Source organism: Echeneis naucrates, chromosome 6, assembly GCF_900963305.1.
Source record: "Echeneis naucrates chromosome 6, fEcheNa1.1, whole genome shotgun sequence".
Classification (NCBI taxonomy): domain Eukaryota; kingdom Metazoa; phylum Chordata; class Actinopteri; order Carangiformes; family Echeneidae; genus Echeneis; species Echeneis naucrates.
The window spans coordinates 11,657,220-11,683,514 of NC_042516.1; the positions used below are offsets into that span (position 1 = coordinate 11,657,220).

General features: G+C 42.5%; 1 protein-coding gene across 3 annotated transcripts; it reads left to right on the plus strand.

Moving 5' to 3' along the window:
* Window positions 1–444: 444 nt before the first annotated feature.
* On the plus strand, window positions 445–24,889 carry phactr4b (phosphatase and actin regulator 4b). 3 transcript variants are annotated; one of them, XM_029504383.1, is made up of 16 exons: window positions 445–572; window positions 7,148–7,245; window positions 7,760–7,804; window positions 14,377–14,553; window positions 14,885–14,965; window positions 15,958–16,485; window positions 17,749–18,093; window positions 19,100–19,231; window positions 20,248–20,779; window positions 21,130–21,440; window positions 21,576–21,774; window positions 21,968–22,023; window positions 22,379–22,440; window positions 22,523–22,660; window positions 22,824–22,900; window positions 23,409–24,889. In XM_029504383.1, the coding sequence occupies exons 3-16, from the start codon at window positions 7,792–7,794 to the stop codon at window positions 23,422–23,424; spliced, it is 2,667 nt and encodes an 888-aa protein (XP_029360243.1). In that variant the 5' UTR covers window positions 445–572; window positions 7,148–7,245; window positions 7,760–7,791; the 3' UTR covers window positions 23,425–24,889. The 3 variants fall into 3 exon arrangements, with proteins under 3 accessions (XP_029360243.1, XP_029360242.1, XP_029360241.1); XM_029504382.1 differs by lacking the exons at window positions 445–572; window positions 7,148–7,245; window positions 7,760–7,804 and adding an exon at window positions 11,144–11,235; XM_029504381.1 differs by lacking the exons at window positions 445–572; window positions 7,148–7,245; window positions 7,760–7,804 and adding an exon at window positions 12,684–13,123.
* Window positions 24,890–26,295: the final 1,406 nt, after the last annotated feature.

The window sequence follows — 26,295 nt, forward strand, 5'->3', positions numbered from 1 at the left end:
ACATTAAGTTGTAAAATAATTTGAGTGTGTCTAATAAATTGATGGATGCTGTATTTTCAACCTTGACATATTCATAAGTTTTGTAATTCTGTGTAAAAAGATTTCATGTGTGTGTGTGTGTGTGTGTGTGTGTGTGTGTGTGTGTGTGTGTGTGTGTGTGTGTGTGAAATGTATACTGATATTAATTCATTTCATAAATCAAATGCTGTGAGTAAATCCTCTTTTTTTTACTATTATTAGCACATAGTGTAGCAGTGTTACACTCCCCCTCACCCACTCCCAAATCAATGCACTGCAATGCCTGGTGGGTACTGAAGTCTTCACAACACAAAGAGGAGCCGTGTTTGCAACGCCCACAGAGGAGATGCAGCTTCCACCGAGAACTACCGGTACCGAGATGCCCGTGTCCGGATGGCTTCCGGTAAGTGCGTTAAAATGTTTGGACCGGCCGCTGGAAGGAGAAGAGGGGGACAGTGAGGTGAGGAATGACCCTGGCTGCTGTCTCTAAATCCGCCCTAACTAATGTCCAGGCAGGCTGTGGAGGAGGAGGAGGAGGTCCGGTCAGCAGAGAGGTACCATGACGTCCTTTTTTTTGGGGGGGGGGGGGGGGCAGTGTGGAGGGAACATTTCTCCGCAGACAATGACCAAAGTTGCGCTCCAACTTGGCCGACCCTAAACAAGCCGATATCAGCAGCTAACCGCCCGTTCACGAGGCGACGTCTCCGTTTTCTGCACGTCCCGCGCGGCTGCTGTGCGCGTTCCTCTCCGTTCTTTGTTTGTTTTTGGTGTGAAGGCTTCTCGCTCAAATCAAATCACTGCAGCTTCTTCCCCAACCTGAAACTCCATTTTCCACCGATGCTCTGCAGAGGCGTCCGTGCACAACAAAGGATGCCTGCGACCTGCGGGATGTGGATGCAGCGGCTCGGGATGCGCCTTTAAAGGTCGTGTGTGTGTTTTAACCTCGTTGCCGCGGTGTCATATCGTCTGGGGGGGAATGAATGAATAACAACCTTCCAAAAACACGTTTCCCTGCATATGTTATCCTGTCTGCAACCGTCTGACAAGGATGCTGCTCACAGCTCAAACAATGGCCACTTCCCTAATATGTTTCTACCTAATTGTAGGTGATACCCGGATTATCGACATATCTACGATTTAAAGATAATCCACGACGCAGAGTGTGACTATCAGCGAATTATTTACCAACCAATATTTTGGATCGCGGTTTCGTATCAAATCTATTAGACAGACCATTCTACACCCACGCGGAGAAACCCCCATTCAATCTTACTTCGTGATATCAGTCACTTACACTGTCGTGTTTTGTACAAAATTGCGCGTGACAGTGCTTTTATTTTGAAACGCGCGACCGGAACGAGCCGTATTCAGTCTCGCGGACTTGACTCGTGTCTCCCATTCACTCATCTGCATCTTGAGGCCACTGGCGCGAGATCCAGAGAGAGAGAGAGAGACCCTCACACACTGACGGCTGTCCGTCTGCTCCGGGACTAACAGATGTTTCCTTTGGTGACCGAGTCAGCCTCCCAGGTAAATTTCTATTCTGCCTCCATATAAAAAAAAAAGAAAGGAAATAAGATTCTAGTATGGGCGATACAATTAGAAACAGCGCTCTGTATAGGTCTAATTAGGACGTGGACTGATGGGGCAAAGATGGAAGACGTGATAGATGCTCTCTCCTCCACATCTTCACCGAGAGCGCTGCACGGCGCTCACATTAAAGTGGAATTCAGCAGATGGTGACCGAGCGAAGCACACTCACATTTCCATTCACTACGGCCGAAGGAAGGAGGTTTGCCGTTTGTTTCTTCTCCTCCAAGGACGTCAGAAGATACTGGATGCTCTGAGGAATTGTTTGTTTTAATTACAGGCGACATTTAAAGAGCAAACAAAACCTGGTGATGGGAGCTGTTGGTGTGTGTGCTCCTTATTATCTTTTTACTGTATTACCATTAATGCCCATCACCCTGCACAGTGGAGTCAGCTGCCTGCTGTCCGTCTTCACCCTGCGCCTCCTCTCCTGTACACCGCCACCGAGCATTTCCTTTGGGTTCATCTGCCCATGGTGCAACAGCTGCTGAAGTTAATTTGCTCCTCTGAGGGGGAGAGAAAATGCTGCCTCATGGCTTGTGTTGTATCTCAGCTCTTTCCACTTCCCATTGGTAGCCCCCATCCTCCAACCCCCATTTTTAATGGGCCATTAAGAGGCAACCAGGATGGTTAAGATGTCAGCTGGGCCTGATTGATTCAGTTAGACCACAGATGAGACAGAGATTCCTCTGGAGCTCTCAGCTAAACGTTTCCCCTCCTTCCTTCAGGGCAGAGAGCAGAGCTAGGCAGCCCTGCTCCAAACAGGAGGCAGTGAATATAAAGTGAGCTTTACCAGCGTACCATGTTGGTGCTTGTTGAGCACGATCAGTTACCTCCAGTGTGGTCACAGTAGACCGTTGTGCTGCATGATGAGGAGCTGTGCTCAGTCCCCCTGCAGTGCAGTCTTCCTCACACAGGTGGAGGGACGGGTAGAGAAGAAAAGTTTAGCAAAGGCGAGGAGCATTTTGGGCTCCTTGTGAAAGTGGGCCATCGGTCCCTGCGGTGAAAGATGCTTTTCTGGGGCAGGCTCGGTGATGACGCTCACCCGGCCTGGTTTGGGAACAGACACCCTTGTCCATCCATTTCGGAGAGGGTTTTGGAAAGTGTGCATGTCGGATACACGCTGCAGTGAAAGTACAACGAGAGAGACTGCTCATCTGCCTTGGTTGCCACTTTGTCCCATCCCTGATACCTCTTTGGAGCAGGCAGGCTGTAAGTATGTTTCCGTAGGCCCACCGGTCTCAGGTATTAACTACCATTAACTCAGGTATCCACCTTGTATTGTTGTGGAGAATCTGAGTTGGTCAGAGGCCTAAAGTGTGGAGTTAATGATGTTTCTGCTCCGACTTAGTGGCTTTTTTTGTGCACAAAACCCAAGATCTGAACTTCTATTTAAGGATGGCAGAACTCAGCCAGCTGCTGCCTTTTCCTCTCCCATCATAATTGAATCAGCACTAGCAATATGCGCCAGTGAGGGTGTGTGTGCGCTCCACAGAAGAGTATGCAGTCAGGACCTGGAGACGGCCGTAGCGGCTACTTCTGCATACGTGACTGTAGCCTCCTATTTCTGTTGAGTCGTGTTAGTGAGACGGAAGCTTCTTAAAACTCCACAAAAATGGAACTCACTTTGAGTGGTATCTCCATTTAAGTTTTAAAACAGAGTGGTTTATTCTGAATACATCTTTGACAAGATGACTGTGACTGAGAACTGAGATCTGTGTCAACATTTAAGCTCTCATTGTTTCTTTGTGTCATTAATTGGCTGTGTGCGTCACGTCTCCTTAGATCTGTTTACCCGATACGGAGAAATGACTTGCGACATCTGTCTGGAGCTCCAGAGAGTATGTTTTTCTTAACAGTGAAGACACTCAGTTGTAGAGGTCCTGCACCGTTTGAACAGACTCATTGCTTTCATATTGATCTGCAGGGAGAGGGTTAAGTGCTCAAAAGGGAACTAGGCCATCAACATCCCTTTTTTATGGGCACGTTCTGACATTGGTTGTGAGGTTCACGTAAAAAACAACTGAAACTGAACGACACTTGGTTGTTGAATGCATCTTTTCAAGCTGCACCCCAGCTCTTTGAATCGTATATGTTGTATTTGACGTGTGGCAATGCAAGCAAGTGTCAAGCGCACATAACATGAGGCCGTGGCTGAAAGGGTGGAAAACTGCATTTGTTGCTCTACCCCCTCAATGACTCAAATCCGCACTTTCTTTTCAGACAGCAAAGATATTTTCTCTTCCCCTGGAAACACTCAGCGCTCGGCTCGATTATTTTGAGTCATCCAGCCAAGGCTGTGGCACTGGGCAGGAGTGCAAAAAAATTTCATCTCCCACCATGGATACATCTGACTCCTTTCAGTGGTGTCCGGGTAGTCCTCCAGTCAGTTTAGACAAAAAATACAATACTTTAAAGGTAATTTTATGTGGTCTCAGACAGAATGACTGGCTTTAGTGTCATTATTCAGGCTTGTTTTTTTTTTTTTTGGGTTAGGGAAGTTCACCTCTAACCCTGCTGGTAAATTATCTTGGAAGAGGAACAGAGAAGAATACCAAAATGCAGATTGCAATCGTATGGGTAGGAGATGTTTTTCTGAGTTTACACAACTGACTTGTGTATCACAATGCTACACAGCCATGTATGTGCTCTGAGCTGACATTGGTCAGCACTGGTTACACCAGTAATTTTGTCACAAGGCCACTCTTGGCATCAGCCTGGACACTATCGCAGAGTCAAACTGGCTCTTCCTTCTCTGTCCGTTCGAAATAACATTATCCCTGAAGATGGGCTGCTGTAGTTCAGTTAGACCAGTAATTCCCTGAAATTGAGCTCCATTAGACAACCACTAGGATGAAACATTACTGAGGAAATTCATCAGTAAGTGGAGAGGGGGAACTGGAGGAATGTTGTGGTCCTGTTTCGCTCTGGGATTTAGGTAATTTTCTTCACTGGTTCTCAAAATTGGCACTTAACCCAAAGTTTTTTGTTTTTTTTTGTTTGTTTGTTTGTTTCACACATATATACATAAATCATATATATATTTTTTTAATCCTCATGCCATGGAATATATTCGATTGTTTGTCTGAAAACTGCCCCAAAAAACTGGTTTTCAAAGTATTGCAGCTGTTTTATTGCAAGCAATTGGCCAAATTGTGCTGTTAATTTTCTCTAATCATTGTCAAACAATTAATCAGTGCACTCATTAATCAATAATTTATTCATTCATCTTTTACCAAATATCTGTTTCTGGGTCAAGGGATGTGCTGGAGCCAATCCCAGCTCACACTGGGTCAGGTCGCCAGTCCATCACAGGGCCAACATACAGAGACAGACAGAGACAACTACAGACACTTTAGAGTCACTAGTTAATCTCAACATGATGTCTTTGGACGGTGGGAGGAAACCGGAGGACCCGGAGGAAACCCACGCAACCAAAGTCCGTCCCCAGCCCGGGAACCAAATCCGTGACCTTCTTGTTGTGGGGCAACAGTGCTAACTACTGTCTTAAATGGCTGAATATGAAATGTACAGTTATGTGTAACGCAGAAAGGGGAAATGTGGAACAAGCTAAAGTTTAGGGTTTCTTTAAATGATTAATTGATTAAAAAAAAACCTGTTGCCAACTGAGCAATTTGTTGCCCAACAAACTGACACAAACAACAAATTATTATTTGAATTATTTATCTGATTATTTTATTTATTGATAAAATGTCAGAGAATAATGAAATGTTTTCAGCCAAAGGGGTTATAATCATGTAATATTTTGCCTAACAAACAGTCTAAAGCCCATTTTTGCTGAAAAGTGGCCAAAACAGTCTCTTGATCATCAGAACAGCTGAAGTTAAATTTTCCATTAATTGACATTTAATTGTTTCTTGTAGTGTCAGTGCTGTAAAAAATGGGTGATCAGTGTCATCTTTCATTCTATCTCACTAACGTTTATGTCCCATTAATTCCCTTATGTAAAGAATTTTTCCCCTTCTCGACAAGTGGGTATATTCAACAGGTTGAGTAGGTGCAGTCAAGTACAGTCTGTTCAAATTCCCATTTTCTTTTATGGGAGCCTTTTGTATTCCCGTCCAAGAAATTTACTGGAAACGTTGCTTGTAACAGCTTCCATCGGGTTATCTGCTCTCTGAGTCAACCCCCCCTCCCCTGTCTTTTAACAGTACTATCCAAAAGCTCCCTATTCAACTCATAGCCAATAAAAGTATAGCAATCTTTGGTTTATGCAGCATCACCATATACTGCTTAAATCCCAAATGTAAGTTTCTGTGCTATTAAAATAACTTCTACTCTCATATACTCTCCAGTTGCATAAAACAGTTGAAATAAAACGGTGTAAAACTCTGGTAGAGTCTGTGCCTTTCTGAGTTAAATTTGTACTGGGTCACAGATTGAAAGCACAAAGATGGAACTTCAGCCAAAAGAAAGAGAAGGATGACCAAAGAGAAGTAGAGAAGTGCTCCCATAAAGCTTAGCTTAGTTAGCATCTCTTCGAATTAATAGATCTTATGTTTCTAATATGAATGAATACAATTAGGAACATTTTCCTGGTTAATCAAAATGTTTTTAATCATCATAAATGAACCTCTTCAGGTACTGAAAGGCTTAGTCTGTGGTTATGACGTGATGCACTTGGTCAACATAATAGTATAATTGCATTATAGAAGTCCTTTATAAATGAGAATGCTTTCACTTTTTATAGTGAGTATTGTTGAACAATGCACAGATGGAAGCAAAAGTGTGTGTTAAACCGCTCTCCCACCAGATCTGAACACCAGCATCAGCATGATGTAACAGGAATCGATCCAGGCTTCATTCATCCAGTTTTGAGGATCGCAGCAGCTTCATGTCTTTTTTTAGTTTGCTGAAGTAGAGCTCCTCTGTAGTCTGTGTACTTCAAATTTCATCAAATCGGGGGCTCTAGAGATTCACACACGTTTCTCCTCTTGATGTCCTGCTGCAAATTGTGTTTAGCTTCTGAAACGTGTTAACATGCGTTTTCACATGTCCTTTATTGTGCCTAGAAAAGATTAATGGTCATTATTCAAGGTGCTAAAAGAAAACATAGTAAATAATGCATTCATATTCATTCCTGAGGTTAGTCACTCCTACACACAGTGCTGCAGCTCCAGGTAATGTGTGAGCTGAACCCTGACCAGATTAGAAAATACATCTGGGTCTGTTGTAACATGGCAGCTTTTTTGTACACGATCGGCAGAGGATGTGTGTGCTTCAGCATCTTCTAAATGAAGCTTCATGTCCCCTTTAAGCTGTTGGCCTTTAGAGCCACCTTGTATTTTTCTCTAATTGCACATAAGATATCAATGTACAGATCTCTTGTGATACAAGGTGCAAATGTTTTACTGTTGAAGCCCAGATAGTCTGGTTTTAATATGTTGGATGTTTCGTTTTTTATGGTGATTCATCCAGGTTTCTGGAAATGCATGGCTGCCTGTTAATCTTCATTCCTACTTGGCAATGCTCTATTTCTGACTAACTATGATCTAATATATTCTCTATTCTTCATCAGAGGGGTTAAGATGGGTGGAGCGGCCATCATCGTCAAGAGATCTGAATAAATACTGCTGTACTGTCACCACCCCCACCCCACCCATGACTTTCTACAGTGTATGTCTATATCTTTTTATTCCATAAGTGGTTATTTCTTATGAATGCAATGTTATGCATCCCAAAATCCATAGAAAATATGCATCAAAACTTTTTTTTTAAGTATATATATTATTAAGAATGAAAGTAAAAGTTGTAAGATTCTTAATGTCGTATAAACAGAATAACCCAATGGCATTTTCCATCACAGCAACAGCTAAGAAAGCTCTATAGATGTCACTGAACCGAACTGAGGAGCAGCTAATCTGCTAAAAGCACATTTATACATAATCATTCATGTGCTCCATAAAATGTGATTTCTTGGATGCGAATGCACAGCACGATAACGGCTGAGTATTTTTTTTGGCTTTAGATGCTTAAGATTCTTTTATAATGAGGAATTTTCATGAGTTGAAGACCTCAGCGTTGATGGTTTGAGGAAAATCAAATTACGGCTGCTCTTCCAGTGCTTTATCTGAAAGTGTCTCAGCTCACATCTTGCACTAGTGTTGACGATCAAATTGTTGTTTTTCAGGAACCGTTGACTGGTGTGCCTCAAACTCTGTAATGGAAAATCGTGGTGAGTACCAAGTTGCTCGTTGTGGTTTGTTAAGTGCAGTGTTAACGCTGTGGAGAGAGCTGTAGATCCACACATCCAGCTGTACATTCACTGTATTTATGGGGTCTGTCTAGCCCTGAGTGTTTTTATGAGCCACTCAGGACTACAGCTGTACGTCTTCCCAACCTCATCCCCTTTCAAATCTTGGACAACATTGATCAGTGTGTCATGTATGAGGTGTGTAGCAGAAGTCTTGTTTAAAGTTAATGTGTTTTGTGCTATTGTTTAAGTTGCACTGAATATTGAGAAGTCTTTGTGAATTAAAATGAGCAAATTTAGTCTTCTGGCTGTAATCAACAGTGCTCCCTCCCTGGGAGCTATTATAGTTATTATATTTGTTTTCTTTTGCTTTTGTTTTGTTTTTTGTGGGGTTCACCTGTTCCATAACATTTACTAAGCTATCCTTTGTAAAATGTGGATTTAAAAAAAGCAAGCAAAAATACCAACATACTAGGCCATCGCTTGTGATCACCTAACACTTCCTGTGGCTACTTCACAATAAAAGCCATGGACAATTGTGAGATGTATGGAATGTGTCCTGCCAAGAGATGGGATAAGAAGACTGACTACAGCATCGTACAGGCCATTAATATATTATATCACATAAATTATTTAAATTGTAAGAAATGTTTTACAGGGGATTGAGTCGTTTTTTGTTTTGTTTATGATACCCAGGGACTGAGTCTGGCTCGCTGTTGGTTGCATGTATATTTTTTAGCAATGGAGAAAAATAAAAACTTTGACATGCATTAGGAGTTATTATAGAGATTACGAAATATGTGTTGAGACATTTTTAAAAAAAGCTGATTTTCTGTCAGGAATGCGATTGGCAGCAGGGGGACAGAGCTTTATGGCACAATCAAAAGGGCGCGTTCCATACTCTGCCCCATGTTGGACGGGACCGTGTATGCGCCTGTCAGTGGGTACCTGGCTCAGTCTGTCTGCTTGCTAAAGTGGCCTGGCCCAGTCTGTTATCCAGGTCAGGCCAACAGGTTCCGGGCTCATGCGGATTGGCTCAGCTCTCACTGGAAGCCGGCCCGATGTGGAGGCTGTATGTGGGGCACAGAGAGAGAAAAGGAACACTGCTGAACATGCTTGCTTGCTCTCCATCTTTAGAAACAGCTCGAGATGCAGCCAAACGCTCAGGAAACTGATCTGTCCAGGCATAATGACACAGCTCGATGCTCTTGATTCCTCTCTGGCTCAGTCAGATTTTTTTTTTTTTTGTGGAGACACAGAACCTCTGAACAGGAATCAAAGCAGTAATTCATGGGATCTGCTTAGTACTCCTACTATTCTACTATATTAGACAAAGTATTTTTTTTTTCTATTTCTCTCTTGCTCTGCCTCCCTATATTGAGGCCTCAAAGAGGGCAGCTCTCCTTCCAAACATGTTTCAAAGTCATGATAATGCCTGAGACTGTTCATATTGTGATAAGAGACTTGAAGACGTGCATAAAATGGTGTCTGCAGGCATTAAGTGAGGTGAGCAGCATGATAAGCACCCTCTGCTCCTTCTGAACAACAGTAGTAGCCTAATATTAGCATGCATACTGGATCTAGAAATGGCAGCATGTGTAATCAACACATCTTCCCATTTGCTAGATTGACTTGTAGGCCTTCGTTCCTCCATAACAAATCCATCGCCACAATAACGGCTGTAACTGCCACTGGGACTCATGAGCAAACGGTGGGATGCAGTAGCATCTCAGGCGCACCTTTATGCTTCTCCCACAAAAGCATCAGATCAGGTGTAACATTCCTTATGATTGATTGATCCAGTTTTCTCATCTATCCTTCATCCTGAGACAAAAATAAGGTTTTTTGTTCATCAGTTAAGGAAGAGCTTTTATAGATACTTTCTATATCTCTATCTTCTTTTGTCCTTTTGTCAATTGGACAGAGTCCTGCATAAGTTAGGCTACATCTGCACTTCTACATCATCATTTTAAAATAGCTTTTTATAACCCAAATGTTTCAAATCTGCCCCACTTTAACATGTAGTTGGTGGGTGTACATTAGCCTTGGTTAGCTTCAGATCCAACAGTTAGCCTTAGTTAGCTTCAGCTCCTACAGTTAGCCTTAGTTAGCTTCAGCTCCTACAGTTAGCCTTGCCAATTCAGCAACCTAAACATATGATTCATTGTTTTATTGTTTTGTTTTTGCTTAAATGTGTGGCAGCATTAAAGTTTTCAGTTATAAGTGAAGAAATTGTCAATATTTCATTACTTAAAACACTGTCTCGTGGATAAATGTGCGTAAAATGCTAAAAATGGAATTCTCAAAAATTAAAAACCAAAAAAAAAAAAATAAATAAACAGGATTTGGGAAAAAATAAAATGGATTTTATAGGGCTTTAGGTAAAAACCAAAATGAGTCCAAATCTTTGCCTTCAGTGAGGCCGGGGGCAGTTGAATCCCTCTTTCTACCGTTCCCTCCTTGTTTTGGTGCTTACTGCACCTGCGTGTGTTCCAGAACTGGACGTCCTGCATACAAAATGGAGGCAGACAGCCTGCAGATTTGTTTTATTACTTTTCTTTTAAATTGATTGTGGGACATTTTAAAGATTCTGAATCGTAGTGAACAATTATCGCAATTCTTATATGAATCAATTTTTTTTTTTTTTTTGGGCACACCATTCGAGGAAAGACGTGACAAAGACAAAAGAGATGATAAATGTTGATTATCCAAAAAAGGAAAGCAATTGTTCTTTATGAAGTGAAATTTTTTCCATGTATATTTATAATTGCTCTTTAACGAGACAAAAATAGGTTTTAATCCAGTCACTTCGATTAATCGATGGAATTATCGGTAGAATACTCGGTTACTAAAATATTTGATAGCAACAGCTTTATTTCAAACAGTGAACAATATGGTCAGACTCTGTGTTTTAGACTTGTTTTTTCTTTGGATGATCGGTGGATTCCTCTTGAGAGCTTGCACATTGTTAAACATACATTAATGGGTGCACACATTGTATCACATACCACAGTGTGCACATGAAATTGAAAACATAACTCATCTTTCTCTCTGGAATGGTAGGCATCTTGCAGTGAATGCTGACCTGTGCTTTTAGCCAAGTAGGGAGGGTCAGTGAGGGAGAGGGAGTCCAGCTCCTTTAGGGAGGGAAGGTCTTAAGGAGATTGTCAGAGGGAGGGGAAGAGAAAGGTCTGAACTGAAAGGCGTAGAAGAAACGCAGAAGAAAAAGACACAAGGAATAAAAGACTTCAGATAGAGGAGATCAGGGGGCTTTGTTAAAGGAGGAAGGAAGGCCCAGCTGCTGTTCTGTCCCAGTGTAGTGCACATTTCCTGGGTGCAGGACAGGTAGAGGCCCCTCAGGGGCTGGATCATGGGACAGAGTCTTCGTGTGGACTCAGAGAAACACAACGTCGGTGAGTTTCTGGACTCACTTATGCATTCTTTGTGTACTATGTGCACCCACACTCCCTAAACTTACTGTTTTGTAGTTTTCAATGCTGTCAAGTATTGAGAAGTAGGCTTCAGAGACTGCATAGTCTCCTCTTTCTGTCTACTTCCTTCGGTTTCACCACCACAAGGAATGTTAAATCACTGAGATCACGTGGATGAATCTCAGCTGTGCTTCTACACTTGTATTCATGTGTGGCGCACTCATTTTCTTATCTTGCAATGCACAGGAAGATGATCCTAGGCATTGGAATTATATTTTCTGCTGGACTTATGGAAATAGGGATCATGTCTGACTGGGTGAAACTTTACATAATTTTGGAACCATTCCAAGGTTTTCCTGTTTTAATTATTTAATATTGCATAGGATGAACAGATCTGATCAATCTTTAATCCGAGACAGATTGAAACATTCATTACCTAAGATATACTTTGGTACCACTTTAGTGTTGTATTTAAAATGGTTGACTGATTATAGGGCACATCAGAATCCACAGGAACACAACATCCTTACACTGTCAATTCAAAGGATTATATTTCATAACGAGGGTTCGGTTTGAGGTGGAAGTGTTTCCCAAGCATTGCACTGTGTGGAACCACATGCTTAAGTGATCAGGTTTGCTTGCCTGGAAGATTGGCCAAAGGCCGGGGGCCCTTTAAAACAACAGTCTCCTTTAACCACATGCTCACCTGACCGGGTTGCCATGACTCATTGAATCATGAGGTCAGAGGCAAATCTGGCTTCTCTGGGACATACTGTGGAGAGGGGTAGGTGTGGCCTCGGGATAGGGGAACATCAGAGCAACGCAAGCACATAGTATAACACACCCCCTAGTTTTGTGGCTGGTATGCCTTGGCAGACCTGCTGGTTACAGAGCATGACAACTCGAGTTCTGGTTCAGATTTTACTCTGAATAGAAATTTGTTTTATATTATCTCGATTTTTTTTTTTTTCACAGTCAGAATGTTAATCAGTTACACTAGTGTCACTGTATTGTACCTTTCAGCGCTGCGTTTCCATGAGCTGTGCAGTGGGCTTTGTTATTGAGTTCGAGGGGAAGAGGTTGTCTTTGTTCTTGGTCACAGAATCAGGGTGGAGTGCTGTTTCCTCCCTGTGTTTCCAGGCTGGTCCCCCTTCATAAGTTCCGTACTTTTTCTGCTTTTTGTCCGTTACTTCCATACCAAGGCATTTTCGCACAACAACTGGTACATACCTGGAGATCTCTCTTGAATGTCAAAAAGTTCAATGCACTTTTTGACAATTTTTGGGATTTTCTTCCTTTTTTTTTTTTTTTTTTTTGTGTTAGTGGATAGCCACATTTCATAATCAGGCATTGCTAGTTTATGGAGAAATCTTCTAAGGATATGGCCAGTCATCTCCTTCAAACAGATGCCTGCTGCATGGGCTGAGTGGTCCGCCATCGTCATCTCTGCTGCGGCACTTTGGAGTGTGTTAGCCTGGCACAGCCAGTGGTTATCCTGCTTCACTGGCTTCAGCTGAGCCACTGTGTCAGAGTGTGAGAATCTCACTTCTAGATCACAGGGAGGCTGTCTTAAGCAGTGCTTAATCTGGATGTTATGGCAGCTGGTCTGAATCCTCAGATTTCTAACTCGCCAAGATAAGCTGGATTTCCATGGTGCAGATATGTTTCTTGAACCGGGACCTTCTCTGCTGTAGTTTCGAACAGTTTCCTGCGACTTGTTCTTCTGGCATTTCCTTCCTTGCTGATTTCACTGTTGGGATATTTACAGGACAGTTGATTTGGGGGTTGCTGAGTGCTCCCTGCTTCCCCATGGCATGCTGTTTCAGATCCCACCACCATGGAAGCTGGACACTTAACACTTCTCTTCCAGGTAGATTAGCGTCCGTTGTTTTAACTGCCTTGTCAAAAATTAAACTTCCCAGGATACAGAGAACTATTTTAAAATGATAGTAATACGTGGGACTGGCTGCAGCACCCCCTGTGACCCTGACAGATAAGCGGTAGAAATTGAGAGAGAGGGAGAGAGAGAGTAATACATTGGCAATTTTGATCTGATCTGATTTGGAGGTTTTACTTCCAGTCTGGCATCTGAACACTGTGTTGGCATTCAGTTCGGATTTTACCCTGCCAGCAACACTGAGGTAGCAGTGTGGTGCAGCGGGTAAAGACACAGTCCTTCAGTTGAGAAAATTGGTTTAGTGTCAGCAACTGTCCACCATGCTGCAATATTTCTTAGCAAAGAAACTAAAATCCCAGCCAGCTCTGGGGGTGCTGCTCTGTTGCAAACCGCAAGCTTTTCTGCTGTGTCCGTTTACACCCAGGAATGGCCATTGTTGTTATTATGTTCCTGATTTTCTGAGCTGGACTGCCACAGAAACCCAACCAGTTTTGTGTTAGGAATATATTGTGTGGGAATCAGACTTTATTCCCACGACATCCTGTGTCTGCCTGAAACTGGATGTTGTGAATCGGACCCCATTCTCTCTGCACTGGTAAATATTATGTCTGCCGAATGCAACAGCTACAGCCTTGAGAAAGCAAAAGTTTGAAACTCTCTGAGCCCAGCACCCTGTCAGTTGGTCTGTCAATTACATAACCTGGAGTATGTAACCATCACTGTAGAATGCCATTTAATGGACTACTTCAAGTCGTAATGTTTGCACCTTGAATTTAAGCTGTACATCTGTTGTGACTAGTATTTTATTTCTTGCTTATGTGTGATTGCATCTGTGTGTGTGTGTCTCTTCCCTATAGAACTAGTGCCGGCTAAAAGGCTGATAAGGCACTAGTCTCCATCCAGCCGAGGAATGTGAGCACTTGACAGAGAAATTCTGGCTGTAGGCCAGTAACAGACTTCTCCTGTTAACTATGGATATGTGGTGGAGTCCATGAGCTTTCAGCATCACCGTGCCAAAGCCCACTCAGTCCCCGTGAAGTAACAGCTAGAGATAATAACAGCAATAACTGTAATGACTCCAGGCTTTTTCACAAAGGCAGCAGATGAGCTCTGTAGAATAGAAAGCCCTCAGGACATTGTTACCGCTGTCAGATCTGTGCTCTTTGTTTTCCATATCTCACTTTACGTCGCACAAATCATGTTAATGCTGCTTTTTCCATCTGTAGATGATGAAGCTGAGCAACACCACAGCACAATGGTGGGAGAGGGAGAGAGGGGCAGCATGGGGGATAGCACCCCTCCCCCGAAGCGCAAGGGCAAGTTCTCTACCCTTGGCAAGATCTTCAAGCCGTGGAAGTGGCGGAAGAAGAAAAGCAGTGAGAAGTTCAGAGAAACTTCAGAAGGTTCATGTTATGAATTCATTGTGTTTGTATTGTGACTGACCCCCCACCCCTCAAAAGTCCTTTCTCGCTGCTTATATCAGTTACATTCAGCTTTGATCTGAATCCCTAAACACACATTCCTGCTGGCATTTTACAGTCCCCTTGGCTCTAATAATTTCAGTCCACCTACAATAAGACAATTAGCTGCTCACAAAATATCTTGTTGAGCGACAGTTTCTGAACTTGCATCTTGCTAAATGTGACAGATTTTAATGCAGCATGTTTTCCCCTCAGGGAGATCTTTGAAAAATAAAACACAATGAGTAATGTGAATTCTGTTTATTGACGGCAGAGCTGGAGAGAAAGATGTCGACGAGGCGTACGAGACAGGAGCTTATAGAACAGGGAGTGCTGAAAGAGGTGCCGGACAATGGTAAGAGTACTTCTGTGATTCATCTGATCTGTCTGCGCGTCAGGTGTCTGCACCTTACAGTAGCAGCCCTGAGGTTATAACACCCACATAGACAGTACAGTTAAGTCATCAGTACATTACAGCAGCATCACTGTCCTGCTGTCCAGCAGGAGTGTGAGATATTTCAAAACAGGCAACATTCCTTTCACCTTGCTGTTGTTTCAAAGTAAAGTAGACATTTGTAATGTCTATTTAAAATGGTATGCCATTCACCAGAGCTAAACAAAACTGGAGCAAATTGTGCCCTGCAGCAAAACAGATTTGATAGGGGTGTCTGCAAGAGTTGTCCTGGCTCCACTGTTGCAGAAGCCCATTTATTAACCCTACAGCTGCTCCTTCATCACACCAACAAATACGGTGTCAACAGGGTTAGGGTGAAGGCCATTTTTCTACTTTACTGGGGCCTTTCTGAAAGTAAAGATTATTTATATTCTTCATTGACTAGGCAATTATTTGTCCTATGATTTGTCAGACTATAAAATGTCAAGAAGCAATAATAAATGACCATCAACACATTATATCTGTCCAGCCATTATGGGAAACCAAAATCAAAAATCAATCAAATCTCAAAATCATTTAAATCCAAGAGAAGCAGAAAATATATCCTGAAGTCTATGAAGCTGGAACTAGCATATAACATCAAAAAGATGTCACACACAATCACAAATATGGCTTTTTTTTTCTTCTGTCAATGAAATGACACATGAATTAACAAACTACAATTTTGTTGTTTTTCATATGTGAATGCAACGAGGGAAGGAACAGTGAATCATATGAATATTTCACAGTATCAAACATGACACTTAGCGTATTAAATATAAATCATTCATCTTGTGCAGACATTCAGTGTCTCTTTTTCAACTCTTGCTAAATGACTCAGAATAGCATTGGATCTTTTCAATTTCATGTTTGTTTACCAAGAACTCTTTTGCTCTTTCATCCAATCCTCGAAGATGCAGATGCAGAGGCCCAAAACCTGAAGCAACCGTATGTGAAGAATGGTCACACATTGCCTGTGAGCGCCGGGGTCGGAGGTGGAGGTGGAGGAGTCAGCAGCAGTGCCAGGAGCCCATGCAACCAGAGCAAACTCCCTGCTGAGTCAGACTTTAGGATGAACCCGGCCTGGCTTACCCTGCCAGATGACCGCAGGGGGAGACCTCCATCAGATGGAGAACGCTGGGGTGCTCAGGGCTCCAGGGGCACAGGAATGCATGAAGATGGAAGGAGAGGGGGAGGAATGGGGGTACGTGCACATGGTGGGGAGGGTGAATGGAAGACAAACGTGGTCTGGCAGGGACAGATTCACAGCCATTTGGAGGAGGGTAGACGGGGAGGCCGGCTTCATCCGGAGGATGGGCAGAAGAGGCCAGGGCTGCAGAAGGCCCCATCAGAAGACTGCAGAAGGAGCCGCCCTGTGGAAGCGGACTGGAAGCCCACCCTCCCTCGACATGCATCAGCCGAGGAGGGAAGGGCCCACAGAGGTGAGTCATTTCTATTATGCCATATGAGATTTCCCAAAATTCTGAAAAGGGGTAATTGCAAGATCCCTGTTGACTTTTGCTTGCTGTGAGAACTGTGAGATAAAGTATACGTCACAACTTAACGTCCTTCAAACATGTTTGAAGATACTTGTCAGTCCTTCAGTCTATGTATCGTTTTCTCACTGTCACTTTCCTTCTTATCTGATATCCTCCCAGATATAGACAGGCTCCATTGGGCTCCCAAGGGCCCTGCTCCAGCTACGCTTCTTATTCAGGAACATGAGGGAATAGTTCGTCCTCTGTTCTCCTCTCCTAATTAATGTGGCACAGTCACTATACCCATTATTGCCCTTTAACGCTTTAACACTAAGTGTGTTCAGTGATAATTGTTGAAGAGTTGCAGCTAATTGATTTCAGTGAGACATTGTACTTTATGTTTGGTGCTGTTTTTAGACATATTTTGTCCAAAGGAAATATAAGAAAAAGATCATTCTTCCTGCAATCAGATTGTTTGTCAGGTCACCATATTTTCTCCCCACTTTCCTTCATGTGTCACTGCTTGGCTCTTTTCTCTCCCTCAACTTGTTTCTTTCCTTTTTTTTTCTGCAATGCTACCTTTTCTGTCTATCTCCCACTCTCTTTCTATCTTTAACACATCTCCTGCTTTCTGTCCTCCATTTCTCTCCCAAGTCTCTCTCTCTCTCTCTCTCTACCCTCCATTCTTTATGCTCGCTTCCTTCTTTCCTCTGGATTATTTCCTCTTTGGTTGTATGACATTGCAGTAATAAAGGCTAGTCTGTAAATAAATAACCCTCAACTTCAGAGATGCAACTCTGAGGAATGGAGTGGGAGCAGCAGTGGTAGCGGCTCGGGGTGCGGTGGGGTGGGCAGAGCGGGGGTTTGTGGTGGTAATTGCAGCCGCCTACTCTGTTTATCTTCACAGCTGATCCCTAGATAATGCAATTCTCAAACAAGTGCTATCAAAGGGAGTGCTTGGAGTGGTGAAGCAGAAGAAAATGGCTCATTGCTCATTCCCTGAGCTGAAACATTTATAGCTATGTACAGTAGTATTTTATAATGAGATGTTGCTAATTCAATAACAGAAGATAGAGGCACACTGAAATGTGACTGGCACAGCTGGGCACTGATTAGAAGTTTAACTAGTATTTTGTTTAACTTTGTCAGTCTCAGTTGAATTGAGTGCTGTAGTTTGGTGGAATGAACTTTATTTCAAAAGGTATCCTTGTGATTCTGCTTTCTTAGAGCCAGACAGCCATTTTGGCCATGACCCGGAAGCCCTGCGGAACACCCTGCGTGAACCTCTGCCACCGAAACAACCTGTCATGCCTCCAAAATGGCTGGTGGGCTCCCCGCCTGAAGCTGAAAACGAGGGGTCACCACGCACTCCATCCAATCACCCTGCCACCCAATACTCCTCTCCCTCTGCCCCCTTGGCTGCAGCGTCCAAACCCGTTTGGGGTATCTCCTCTGTGGGTGTGTCCACTCAACAGTCTTCACCTGCAACTCAGACCTCCACCTCTCAGGGCACCAAGCAGCCCCCGCTGCCTCCACCCAAGCCGGTCAACAGGAACAATGCGGCCATGCTGGGTGAGTTCCTCTGAGTAATTGGTGCTTCAGTTAGAAGGTGGTGGAGGGAGTGGACTTTATCGCTGCCAGCCTGTATGAAGTCAAAATGATTACTCAAATGTGTGCTCACCCAGCATGTTGTATTCCCATGGGAGAAACAGTATGTACATGTGTGTTATATCAAAGAGAAGCCATCAGCACAGCCACCAACACACACCACCACACACTAGCACATAAATCCTGTTAATGATGTTATCTGAACAGCTTGAGCAGCTTTTCCCCAGCTAATTACTTAGTACGCCTGGACTATTTTAGCTGCCACTTTTCCAGCATTTTACATTCTGACGATAACAAGGGCTCTTGTGTCTGTGGGCCGCTGCTCACACAGAAGCAGGGTAGTGGTTGTTGTTGTTTACTCTGAGTTTGTCTCATCATCTCTTTATTCCCGCTCAGGCAAGGCTGTCTGCTTTGATTCATTTTTACCTTAACAGTACATCCGATGACTTTGGTGATGACAGGTTTGTGCACTTCAATGTGTGCAGTATGTGGGGTTTATTTTAGTTTTGATTCCCTGTGAGGTCTTTTTCTATCTCTCACATGTTAAATTGTCATGTCATTGAAGATAGAAATAGAATAGAGCACAACTTGCATGGGAATGAACAGCACATTTAGCTGCAAAAAATTTGAACAAATTAGTATTCTAAGTAGTCATTCCCTAGTTTCCAATCTACTATACAATGAGGTTTATGATTACGGTGATGAGCTCTGGTGGGCATGTCTTCATATCTCACAGATTGTGAGTATGGTGCTGATCTACTTCACTAACTCTCAGCAAGAAAAGAAGTAGGAGTATTTTCCGCACTCCTTTGAGAAAGGAAAACAATATTAATTATGGGTATGGTTGAAATTGTCATTATTGAATGACAGCATGAAGAGCATTTAGTGTAACACCCCGCCAACATGAAGGAAATGCTACACTGCCATCATTAAACACACCAGCTGAAGGCCTCCGTCTCCTCCCTGTTAGTCTCCGCCCTACAGGGGGGAGAGAACGCTCAGCTTCCACTCTACTGGTCCTGCTGGAAGCGAGAGTGCGACTATGATGTCTACCTGTCCCTGCCCGTCTACCTGTGCCGGCGGGCCGGAGGCCTGCGCTCAGGTAAAATGATGCCCTCTGGTATCTCTGTGGCCAGGGTGCTCATGTCTAGAATGTCCTCTTTCAGCGTCTGCGTTTTTCGTCTTGTTGCGTCCTATTAAGCTGCGTATTTCCCTCCAACGCCTTTATCTTGTTGACTGGCCTTGATTGCTTCTTTTGGGTGTGGTGTACAAGAGTCGCATGCAGATAATCAGCTGATAATGAGTATGCCGGGTGTTTTGCAAATATGGGAAAGAAGTTCAGTGTTAGAGAGTGGTCGAGTGTTTTCAATTCTATACTGTGTTATTTGGCATGTGAGAGGGGAAGAGGCTTTTGCAAGTTCCGGCTGTGGCTTGCAATTCATCAAGAGAAATTTATAGTGCTTATCCACTCAGCTCATGCTTAACTGGGATGGATGCGTGAACACGTATGTGTGGATGAATGAATGAAGAGGCAAAAGGGTTCTAGCAAAAGGGCTTGATTTAATGTAGAGAGGCAGGGGTAATCCAGTTGTCTAGTCTAATGCATGTTTCAGATCTGGCAACTCTGATCTCTTATGTCTCAGTAGCATGGCTATGGCTTTAACACATATTCTGCTTCAAAGGTAGTCTGCAGACTAGATTAATTATACAAATGCGCATGCAAATAATGGGAGAGTTGGCACTTAAGCTTTCTGCACTTAAAATATGCTAATATACAACAAACCATGGGTTGCTGTGTGCAGCATGTAGACTGAATGTATCTCCTTTGTGACCTGGGGGATGGGAGACATGCTGTGCACTTGTTTGTTAGGACAGTGTGTGCATTCATGTTGACAAGGACATGTGATGTGACCCACTGTATGTGCTGTACGTAATAATGCTCAGTCACACATATAATCCAAGTATTTGTACTCATTCACGTGCATTTTGTCATGTCGGGTACATGTATGGCTGATGTATGTGCACTCGTTCCCCAGCAGCAAATGAGATGGAGAAAATTCAAGCAACTGACAGGCTAAAGCTATTTCCCTAATGATTGGATGAATGAACTTCTTGCAGGTGACTTCACCCAAGCCAGTGCCGGTGCCAGTCTTGTGCCAGCCAAGCCTTCTCCACCGATGCCTCCAAAAAGGACAACCCCTGTCACCAAACGCAACACGGAGGATTCTTCTGCTTCAAGCCATCCCATCAACCCCTCGCCGCTCTCTCTTGAGGAGCACAGCAGCCTCCCTTTGGGCTTCCAGCTGCCTCCCCCTCCTCCTTCACCTCCCCTGCCAACTCACATACCACCTTCGCCGCCTAGGCAGCACATACACACCCATCACCTCCACCATCAGCATTCCTACCCTCACCCCCTGCCACAACCCATACCCATGTTATTTGACCCGCCAAGCCCAACCAATGAGTCGCCCCAGCGCCCGGCTCCTGTTCCACTACATATAATGATTCAGCGGGCTCTGTCCAGTCCTGGTCCAGCTCAGCCACATCCTGACGGGTTACAGCGTGCACACACTCTGCTTTTTGAAACCCCTCCAGAGTACCAAGGAGATCGCAGCCGCCCCCTACCTGTCAGCATCCAACCACTAAAACTGTGAGTCATTCTACGCATAATAATGGGAGATCTTTAGTAGTGCCAAAAAAAAAGTTTTATGTATTTCTGCAGTAATTCTCCCTACTTAAGAGCCAACTTTGTATGTGACCACAGCTTTAACCTATTTATAGATGGAGAAAAAGTTGCATATAGAGTGAGACCACACCTGGTTACATGTAAAAATGTAATTTTGAGGGTTGAAACAATAAAGTTTCACTTGTAAAAATTATTTTAAAACTTTATAGTCTTGTTTAATAACAAAAGTTAATGCTAGATTCTTTAGATATATGCAAATATATGCTTTATCGCTAACCATAAAGTTTCTGTGCACATGTATCCCTGTCTATTAGATCTGAAGATGACTATTCAGAGGAAGAGGAAGAAGAGGAGGAAGATGATGAGGAAGAGGAAGAGTATGATGGAGAGATCCCCCAGCCAGAGCTGGAGCCACGGAGTCGCCGCTGCCTGGTCGGTGATGCAGGTGTTTGTGTCATCCCAGGGGAGAATAGCAGTGAGGAGGAGGAGGAGGAGGAGGACGAAGAGGAGGACGAAGATGAGGAAGAGGAGCATGACATGCATGGGGAGGACAGCGACTCAGATGGTGCTGTGCCTCATAGAGATGAAGACTCCGATGAGGATGAGGAGGATGAACCCCCACTTAGTAAGTATAAACAAATTTTATGAATTTTTTTTCCTGTTATTGATAGTTTTCTGTTTCAAGACTGAAGTAAAGAACCTTGCAGTGATTTGTGATCCCGTGTACCTGATTACATCTCTGGCTTTGGCTTTTATCCAGGTGCCCTGGCCAGCAGGGTCAAAAGGAAGGACACTCTGGCTCTGAAACTGAGCAGCCGACCCTCTGCTCCAAACAGGGACAGGTTTACCCAGGAGAGGAACAACAGAGACGACCAGCCTCCAGGACAAACCGGCCTCACCTGGCAGAGCAGGGAGCAGTGGGAGGCCATCCGCACACAGATCGGCACAGCACTTACAAGGTAAACACAGGCTTTGTTGTACTTTGGTTCATAGTCTAGTGCCTTTATGTCCTTTAAACTGACAATAATGAATGTGCGTTTCTTGAAGAACTCAGGCATTCATCTCTTAGATCTTTGTCCTACTTATTGCCTGAATGACAAAAAGTGATGAAACTGGGTAAAAATAGTGCTGCTCTTATTTTTTTTTCTTCAGACGGCTTAGTCAGAGACCCACAGCTGAGGAGCTCGAGCAAAGAAACATCCTTCAACGTTAGTATGAATCCTTTTTTTTTTTTTTTCTATTGAACCTTTTTTTTTTTTTTTTTTACCTTTTTCCGCCCAATATTGCTGCCAATAACAACTCTTTTTGTCAAAATAATTGATGATGACTTGACAAAAGTCCTAGCTAAGTTCATACAATTATGATTTTTACACACAATATTGATGAAAATTTACTCTTGAAAAGATGCTTTGTAACATGGATCACAGTTTAGATGTGTAATTTTGGAAGCAGCTTTTACTCTGCCTTTCCTACACATCAAACCAGGCTGTCATATTTGAGCCTAAATTAAGCTCTGTTGATTTTTTTTTATTTATCTATTTTTCTTCTATATTCTTTCTTCAGCCAAAAATCAGGCCGACAGACAAGCTGAGGTTAGAGAAATCAAGCGGCGGCTAACCAGGAAGGTAAGGCAACTCATCCATAATAGACATTTGAGTGTCAAATTATGTATTTGGCGGTTATTAAACTGACTCTTATGTATTGTAGCTAAGTCAAAGACCCACAGTTGCAGAACTGCAGGCAAGAAAAATACTACGGTTCCATGAGTATGTGGAAGTCACAGATGCCCAAGACTACGATCGGCGAGCAGACAAACCATGGACGAAGCTGACTCCCGCTGACAAGGTATGCGCTCATTTTGTTCGTCTCCAGCAAATGCTACACAAAACCAGAATATGGACCCATCTAATTCACCTGTAAAATATTATATTTAGCGTCATATTAGCATATGGGCGGGCGGACCTCAGATTGATGTTTAACTCACAAAACTTTTATCTGTTACTTCAAGGCGGCTATCCGGAAAGAGCTCAACGATTATAAGAGCACTGAAATGGAGGTTCATGAAGAGAGCAGAATTTACACAAGGTATACCCTCATCAGGTGGATTTTGACATTGTTGGCAAATTTCAGTCTTGGTTGATTTGGTAATATTTACTGGGCAGTTCAATACTACAGCAAATACGCATTGCTACAAAAATACGTTCAGCCGAAACATTCTCAATGTGTATCATCAGTCATACTAGTTTTCATATGCAGTAACTTATTACTGCTCTGTTATGGGTGAGAAAGTGAAGAGTAAATGGTGAGGCCTCTGACCTATAACAGTGGATTACACATGAGCATCCTTCCCTGTGAATAGTTCTGTCACATGTGTGAAGACAATTAAAATCCAGCATGAGGTTGGATGACTCCACCACTAGCAATTGACACTACTGCATAGTAGGTATTCATATACTGTCTGTACAAAATAATGACTTTCTGACATGCTCACAAGAAATAGTAGGAATTAATAGAAACTTTTGAGAATTTTTACTTTGAAAAGAACACATACGCATGTTTATGCCTCATGAAATCTCTGTTTTCTCTCATTCAGGTTTCATCGGCCTTAGTGGATAATCAAAGCCTTTAAGGTCTCCGTGGCAGGTTGCTGCTGTCTATGCAGACTGATGGCCCTTTATGTTTCTCGAATGTACTATACAGATTATCAGGAAAAGCCTGATTGAAAACAGGAACGCTTCTTGCTTGCCCTCCATTGACCTCTCACTATGTTGCTTTCACTGAACTGAGGTGGTGGTGGGTGAGGCCCACATGCAGTATTTCTCCTGGACGACAGGGGGAACCACGTGCCAATGAAGTGGAAAAGTGGCAGGGGACCTACAGGGCTTACTCTCACTCTGCTGTTAAGTGGTACCCCTCAGGGACTTGGATCTAGTTAAAACCTTTAATGCGGCCTCATTCTGTGTTGCCTTTTTCTTCTTTAAATGTATATGGAAAAGCTAATTCATCATGTTCATGTAATAACATACAATAATTATAGTAATAATAATGATGATGACTTCTAATTCTCCACACAGTAATAATAAATAGGTAATAGAGACAAACGGCAGCAGCAAGAACAGGCTGGAGACTGAAGACTGGGATATTCTGTTTTAGGACTGGACATCTCTGGGATATTGTATGTGTTTTATAATAATTGTGTACAGACTGCTATTGTGATACCTTAGAATGAAACATGGAGAGATCTAATTACAAAAAAATCTGTAATGCACAAGATATTTTATATTGTAACTTTGATCACATGGTTAGTGACAGCTTTTATTTGAGCCTTTTTTTTTGGTTATTATTTGGCTTGCCTGTATTTATGGTTGTGACGTGAGGTGGCCATTTAAACATCAATCTAGACATGAAAAGATGCAGGTCAGGAGGCAGTTGGTGATTTAATGCGTGCCAACTTACCCAATGCCTAATAGATGACTGGTTTTCATGTCACTGATTTCTGCTATTCACTGCATGAGCCAACACGAGAATCCAGTGCCTCTGGATCTGGATAATCTCTCTTCATTTATACTTTTTTATGAGTTTTTGTACTTCCCTTTAAAGATCAACCATGCAATGCATTCTGTAGCCATTTTGAATAAGGTCACGCTTGTAGTGTCTATACTAAGAGTTAAATGTAAGTTGCTGTGAGTGTAGATCAGGGATTTATCAAAAAATCTAAAAATGTATAAGCGGTCAACAGGGAGTTATTTTGGCTAGAAGCTTCTGACCATGCAGAAGTGATTTATCTCGTACTGTTGTCTGGCCAGTAGCTTACAGGGTTCTCTATGCTGTGTACAGGTTGATATAAGTTTAACTGATGCTTGTGTATATCTTGTCTTCCTTTCATTTGAAAAGAAATTTTAAATAAAGTATTATAGGTTGCTATTTTTTTAAGCACAGAATATTAGTTTATGATTAAACGCTACAAGAATGGGAATATGAAAGTGTACCTTTTCTGTGAAACTAAGTTCATTTTTAATTGAATTGTGGAATTGTATGGATTGACAGTTTTCTTTTTAATTGTAAATAGTCACATCTGGATCTAATTAAAAATCAAATCTTACAATTCCCCCATCTGTGCAATGACTGCTGCTATGGCCCAAATAATTGAATTCATCTTACATATTGACTATTGTTGGAAGATTTAAACAGGTACCAAAATGATGAGAATTTGAGGCTGCACTGACACCTGGTGGGAGGTGAGCTTTTTGTCCACTATTGAGAGGGACCAAACCTCCCTGGCCCTGGAGGTGATTTTAGATGCATCGCAGTATGTGTAAAGATGGAGTGAAGCTCAACCTCTGCAGATTCACTGTGGGCGATATAAGAAATAAATCAACCAAGCATATATGGAAATTAAAATAGCCTGTCCAAAATTTGAGAACTAAACAAGAACCAGACTTTGCAAGTGCTATTAAATCATAAGTGGATTATATTGGAATTTATACTGGATCGTCTTTTGAACTCTTGGAATACTGGAGAGTTCATCTGAACGCTTGTTTGCAACTTGAATGTTTATCTTTACTCTACTTTTTTTATTCCACCCCATTTATTTGACAAGTGCAACTACAAATTCTTTGCAGATTAAAGTTTTAATATAGAGCATAAACTTTACATAAGAAAAAAAACTTTAGAACTATTGATAGTGGATATCTATATTATAGAGAAAATATAATAGTTTGAGAATATTGTATGTTACATTATGTAACTACTTACATCTGACCATCTGACCAACGATAGTTACCTTGTATCAAAGCTAATTTGTGAACCAAGGACTCTTACCTATAGACTTTTATATTACGATTGGCTGTTGTGGAGTAAACTTGACATTTATAGAAGTACACTTCTAAGGTAAGCTTTCATATACTACTTTGGTTCAAAAGCATTTCATTATACTGTAATCACTGTCCTTAAGACTTCACTACATGTGTTTCACAACTGACCTTTTATCTTACTTTTTAAATCATGATCATGGACATTCATTCATCTTCTATCACTTATCTGTTTCTGGGTCACAGGGCGTGCTGGAGCCAATCCCAGCTCACACTGGGTGAGGGGGGAGTTACACCCTGGACAGGCCACCGGTTCATCACAGGGTCAACACACAGAGACAGACAGAGACAAACAATCACTCACACTCACACTCACATCTACGGACAATTTAGAGTCACCAATTAACCCAAACATGCATGTCTCTGGATGGTGGGAAGAAACTGGAGTACCTGGTGGAAACCCAGGCAGGCAGGGGGAGAACATCCAAACTCTGCACAGAAAGGCCCCAGGCCTGGGATGATCATATACAATTCTTTTTAAAAGTTCAACCTCCAATTTTTCAGTTTTCATTCAAATTTAGAGTTCAATATTTCAAAGCATAGTGAAATTAAAGCTTAAATCAAATATGCATCGGAAATTGTTTGCAATGAATATCAGAATCTTTTTCA